The 5500-nt window shown below is 49.5% G+C and overlaps 1 protein-coding gene across 1 annotated transcript; it reads left to right on the forward strand.

Annotated features, from left to right (window-relative positions):
* Positions 1 to 584: 584 nt before the first annotated feature.
* On the forward strand, positions 585 to 2732 carry DUSP13A (dual specificity phosphatase 13A). The gene is made up of 3 exons (XM_009928638.2): positions 585 to 817; positions 1114 to 1331; positions 2437 to 2732. The coding sequence occupies exons 1-3, from the start codon at positions 657 to 659 to the stop codon at positions 2634 to 2636; spliced, it is 579 nt and encodes a 192-aa protein (XP_009926940.2). The 5' UTR covers positions 585 to 656; the 3' UTR covers positions 2637 to 2732.
* Positions 2733 to 5500: the final 2768 nt, after the last annotated feature.

A 5500-nucleotide genomic window follows, 5' to 3' on the forward strand; every position in this document is an offset into this window, starting at 1 on the left:
CCCTCCCAGCTTCTTGTGCCCCTCCAGCCTTCTTGCTGGCTGGGCATGAGAAGCTGAAAAATCCTTGACTTAGTATAAAACACTACTTGGCAACAACTGCAAAATTCAGTGTGTTATCAACATTCTTCTCATACTAAATCCAAAACATAACACTATACTAGCTACTAGAAAGACAATTAACTCCATCCCAGCCTAAACCAGGACACTGCCACTGCTCTGTCGAGGACACTGCTGAGGACAGTCACAGCCGTGTCTTGGTGGGCATCCTGCGGGCAGGGGGCTGCCGCCACATGCAGCTGATGCCTCCAGCACCGAGGCTGCTGTGCGGCAGGCAGAGCAGTGTGGCCCTGGGGATGAGCCCTGGGGAGCGGACCGGAACCAGTAAGGACCCAGTAATGCCCGGTTTGGTACATGCATCTGCTTCAACTGGCTGTGCCTGTCAGGGCAACGCACGGGCAAGTGGCCAGCCCTGGGGAGGGGGCTCAAGGGACGCCGCAGCGCAGGGGCGGCGTGGCTTGGTGGCGGGAGCTGCTGCCCAGCACCTGCCCCAGCCCATCTCCCGGCCTCTCCCATGACCGCCCAGGGGCTGGCAGCACCCCAGCACCCAGCGCCGTGCCTCCGGCCAGTGGGAGCAGGGTCTCTCCCTGGCTCTCGGCATGTCTGGGGCAGAGGCGCTGGGCCCCCGGGGACCCGAAGGCGCTGGGGCATGCATGGGGGACGTCCCCTCCCTTAAAGAAATTGAGCAGCTCCTGAACACCGGGCGACCCTCTTGCAAACATGTTGATGAAGTATGGCCTAATCTCTTCTTAGGAGACCTGTAAGTACAGCTTTACGGACACACCTCTGCCATATGTTCTGTCTGTTAGTATGCCTCATAGATGCGGCTTTAGACAGCTCATAGTTTTGCTAATTGCTGCCATTTACGCTGCAGACAGCACGGTTTCCAAGAGAAAATTATGACGCAGCTGATACTTGCTTCTCGGTTAGCCCTTAGAAGCAATGCACAGGTTGATGCTCCAGCAAATGGCTTGGGAGATGCAATCGCAGCGTTTGTCCTGCTCTATGAATCTCTCTGCACCCATCTTAATTTGTTCCTCTTTGTTTTTTCCTTAGAGTGACAGCTCATAACAGATTTGTTTTGTGGAAGATGGGCGTGACCCATGTTTTAAATGCTGCCCACGGCACAGCGTACAGCCACGGAGGCCAGGACTTCTACGGAGCAACCATTGATTATTATGGTGTACCAGCCCATGACCTCCCAAGCTTTGACATAAGCCAGTTCTTTTTCTCTGCGGCACAATTTATCCACAATGCCTTGAACACACCAGGAGGTACGAAATTATCATTGTCGCATTTTTATGTGAGTTGGCAGTCTCTCGTAACAGGTCAGCTCTGTGAGCTCAGTGGTGGACGAGTCACTACATGGTCTCCTGCCAGCTGCTGGTCACCTGCACGGTGGGTGGCAGGAGGAGAGAGTGCTGGGTACATGGATGTAGCTCTAACTAGGTCCCAAGAAGTTGACATGAGAAAAGGGATGAACAGTGCAGGAGAGAGACCAGGGCAGAGGGAAGAGGAGGCAGAGTAGAGAGAAAAACATCTGGAAGGAAAGGGTGGTTCAAAAAGGGAGAAGCAAAAGCATGCATTTAAAATGGACACCCTCTTTTGAGACCCTCTTATGGCAATTGTATTTGTAAGAACAAATGAATAAAGAGACAAGTGTCCTGATTTCTACAGACACCAACCACATGAAGAGGCTCATATATTGCAATGAGCTTCCTGTGTGAACAGGGCCTGCAGAGCTGTGCCCCTGAGGAGAAGACTTACCTTTACCAAAGGAGATTTATAGCATGTTGCACAAGAGACTGAGCTTCTTGGCACTGGTGCAATAGAATATTAATTAACCTGTATTACATAAAAGACCATTTCTTAGCATGAGTAAACTGGCATTAATGGAGCTGTGTCAGTCTGTATCACAAGATCTGCCTTCAAAAGACAATTACAGTTGCAGCAAATTGCCTTATTATGCAATGGTACTACGCCAGTCATTTTTCTTGGTGGCAAATGTGTTAGTGCCATCCTTTCAGGCCAGAATTTAGCTTTCTTCTTCACCTGAGTAAGCCCCTCTGAAATCAGTGGGTCTGATTTTCCTCTTGCTCACAACAGAGCAACTTCATTGCTTCAACAGCGTTTACTGATATTTATGAGATCAGGTTGGGATCTCATGGCACTTCTCATACAAGTGAGTGTAACAATTGCAAATTAGACTTAAATTGTTAGTACTTCATGTGATCTATCAGAAAGGTAAGAAATACATCTTGTTTGCTCTGACCAAGCTGGAGAAGGCAGAAGGGGTTTGCCTTCCCTTTAAATTAAACTTCATCCACTGTACTGCTTCTCTTCTATTGTTATAATACTTTTCTTTTTTTTTTTAACCAGCTAAAATTTTGGTACATTGTGCAGTTGGAGTAAGCAGGTCAGCTTCTCTAGTCCTAGCATATCTTATGATAAATCACCACCTCCCATTGGTTGAAGCCATCAAAACAGTGAAGGAACATCGATGGATTTCACCCAATCGTGGCTTTCTGAAACACCTGCGAAATTTGGATGTTCAGCTACGGCAAAAGAAGGACTACTGAAAGGGCAGACCCATTTGCCATCACTTTTCTGAGTTTCAGCCTTCGTATCCATTGCGCATACACAGCTTCCTATGATCAATGCATCAAAGAAAAAGGTCAACAGAACTGTAAGTGGATGTCCTGGGTTCAGCTGGGATAGAGTTAATTTTTACAGGAACCTGGGAGGTGGGGGGCATAGCCGGGGCAGCTGACCTGAACTGGCCAAGGAGCTATTCCATACCATGTGACATCATGCTCAGTATATAAAGGGGGAGCGGGCCGGGGGGTGGGCTCTTCTTTTCGGTGGGGGAAGTGGCAGAGCGTCGGGTCCCGGGTGGTGAGCAGTTGCACTGTGCATCACTCTTTTTGTATACTTTTTCATTAGTACCGTTGTTGTTGTTGCAATTTCTTTGTGTTGTTCCAGTAAACTGCCTTTATCTCAACCCTCGAGGTTCCAGGTTTGGTTTTTTTTTCTCTCCTCCGTCTTCCCCCCATCCCACCGGAGGGGGGCGGGAGGAGTGAGCGAGCGGCCGCGTGGTCCTTTGTTACCGGCTGGGCTGAAACCACGACAGTCCTTTTTGGCGCCCAACGTGGGGCACGAAGGGTTGAGATAACGACAGATCTGGCCAGAGCGTGTTGAAACAAATTTGTCATACGCATTTCTTATACTAGATAAATAGATGTTAGTCACAATGTTGATTCAGCTGTTTACATGGTGGCGTTTTGTAAGTTCTTATATGCTTTATGTATTGCCTGTAGTTGCGTATCTCATCTCTGGGAGAGTGATTGGGATTATCATTTTGCTGTACTGGGCAATGTCGACTTGTGAAATGATTACATCACTGGTCATGAGGTTAAGCTGTTATCTGTATGAGGCAGTGATATCATTTCCAGACTTTGGGCACCTTCTGTCGGATTTTATTGGTAATTACACCCAACCCATGGGGAAGTCAGGGGGGGATACTTCCCCCCATCCGTTCCCCTCCCTTTTCTCTTTCCAACTAATTACAACAGTTTTCGAGAATTTTGAATATCCTTGGGATGCGCAAGCCTGTGTGCTGTTAGTGCTATGCCTCCTGACTATGTTTCAGGTCTTGTCTAGGGCTACAAAGAGGCTCTTTAAGAGTACCACCCAGAGATCTGTCCCAAAGCTGGATATTCATGGGTGGCACGGCGTGTGGGAGGATGTGGGCAGGTATCTAGAGAACTTCTCACCTCCAGTGACTTGGAAGTTCACTCCCGAACAACTGCAGAACCCTCATGAAGTGATAGAATTTTTGAAAGGAAAATGCTGTGGCTATCCCAGAGACACACAACTCACTACACTGTGCTGGGCCCTGGCCGGTATCTACCAAACCCTGCTTGATACTATGCAGCACCCCCAGGGGGAAAAGGGGGAAAAGATGGAAAACAAGACAACATGCACCGTGGCTGCCCCAACCCCGACAACATGCACCGTGGCTGCCCCAACCCCGACAACATGCACCGTGGCTGCCCCAACCCCGACAACATGCACCGTGGCTGCCCCAACCCCGACAACATGCACCGTGGCCGCCCCTACCACGACAACAGGCACCATGGCTGCCCCTACCCCGGTGACAGATACTGCCACTAAACCAGAGAACCAACCTGTGCCAGTATCAGTTGCCCCTGTACAGAAAAAAGAAACACACAAAGAAATCAGTTCGCTCAGTGAGAGATGAAGATGAACCAGGGTCATCGCGAGAACAGGAGGAAGAGGCAGAACCTGAAATAATTACCCGATCTCTATCCCTGAGTGAGTTGCGTGACATGCGAAAAGATTTTAGCCGCCACCCAGGTGAGCACATTGTTACCTGGCTGCTCCGATGCTGGGATAATGGGGCTAGTAGTGTGGAATTAGAGGGTAAGGAAGCCAAGCAGTTGGGATCTCTGTCTAGAGAAGGGGGTATCGACAAGGCGATTGGGAGAAAAACACAAGTCCTCAGCCTCTGGAGGCGACTTCTGTTAGGTGTAAAGGAAAGATACCCTTTCAGGGATGAAGTTACGTGTCACCAAGGCAAGTGGACCACCATGGAGAGAGGTATCCAGTACCTGAGGGAATTAGCCGTGCTGGAGGTGATTTATAATGATCCAGAAAATGCGCAGTCACCCACAGATCCAGATGAAGTCCAATGCACACAACCGATGTGGCGGAAGTTTCTACGAAGTGCACCACCAACCTATGCCAACTCATTGGCAGTAATGTCCTGGAAAGAAGGCTATGGACAAACGGTGGATGAATTGGCTGTCCAACTCCGGCAATATGAAGGAAGTCTCTCTTCCTCCCTACGGGCCTGTGTCTCAGCTGTAGAGGAATTGTCCCGAGAGTTCCAGCAATTCAAAGTAGATATGTCCTCCTCCTCACCTGTACAGGCCCGCATTGCAGTTATTGGGAGTAAGCGTTCCTCTGCCCAAGAGAGAGGAGAGAGAAAGTACACACGACGGGCTAACCTGTGGTTTTACCTGCGTGACCATGGAGAGGACATGAGGAAGTGGGATGGAAAACCTACCTCAGTCTTGGATTCACGGGTACGGGAGTTGCGAGAAAAAGCAACCAGAAAAGAAGATTCTTCTTGGAAAACTGCTGCTCCAGTTTCCCGTGAGCAGTCCCCCGGGCGCAGTAGATGGGCCGATCTCATTTCTGATCCTCTTGAAGGGACTTCTGATTCACATGTGCAAAAAGTGGGTAACAGATATTCTAACCAGGATTAGAGGGGCCCTGCCTCCAGCCAGGTGGAGGAGAGGGACAACCGAGTCTACTGGACAGTGTGGATTCGATGGCCTGGCACGTCAGACCCACAGGAATATAAGGCTCTAGTAGACACTGGTGCACAATGTACCCTAATGCCATCAAGTTATAAAGG

This window comes from Haliaeetus albicilla, chromosome 11 (genome assembly GCF_947461875.1).
Source record: "Haliaeetus albicilla chromosome 11, bHalAlb1.1, whole genome shotgun sequence".
In the NCBI taxonomy this organism is placed as follows: Eukaryota; Metazoa; Chordata; class Aves; order Accipitriformes; family Accipitridae; genus Haliaeetus; species Haliaeetus albicilla.

What these genes read in the sequence shown, in the direction of transcription:
- DUSP13A (XM_009928638.2), top strand. Translation starts at nt 657, where the DNA reads ATGTCTGGGGCAGAGGCGCTGGGCCCCCGGGGACCCGAAGGCGCTGGG. An exon ending in AATCTCTTCTTAGGAGACCT is followed by an intron (nt 818 to 1,113) that starts GTAAGTACAGCT and finishes TTTTTTCCTTAG; the next exon opens with AGTGACAGCTCATAACAGAT. An exon ending in TGCCTTGAACACACCAGGAG is followed by an intron (nt 1,332 to 2,436) that starts GTACGAAATTAT and finishes TTTTTTAACCAG; the next exon opens with CTAAAATTTTGGTACATTGT.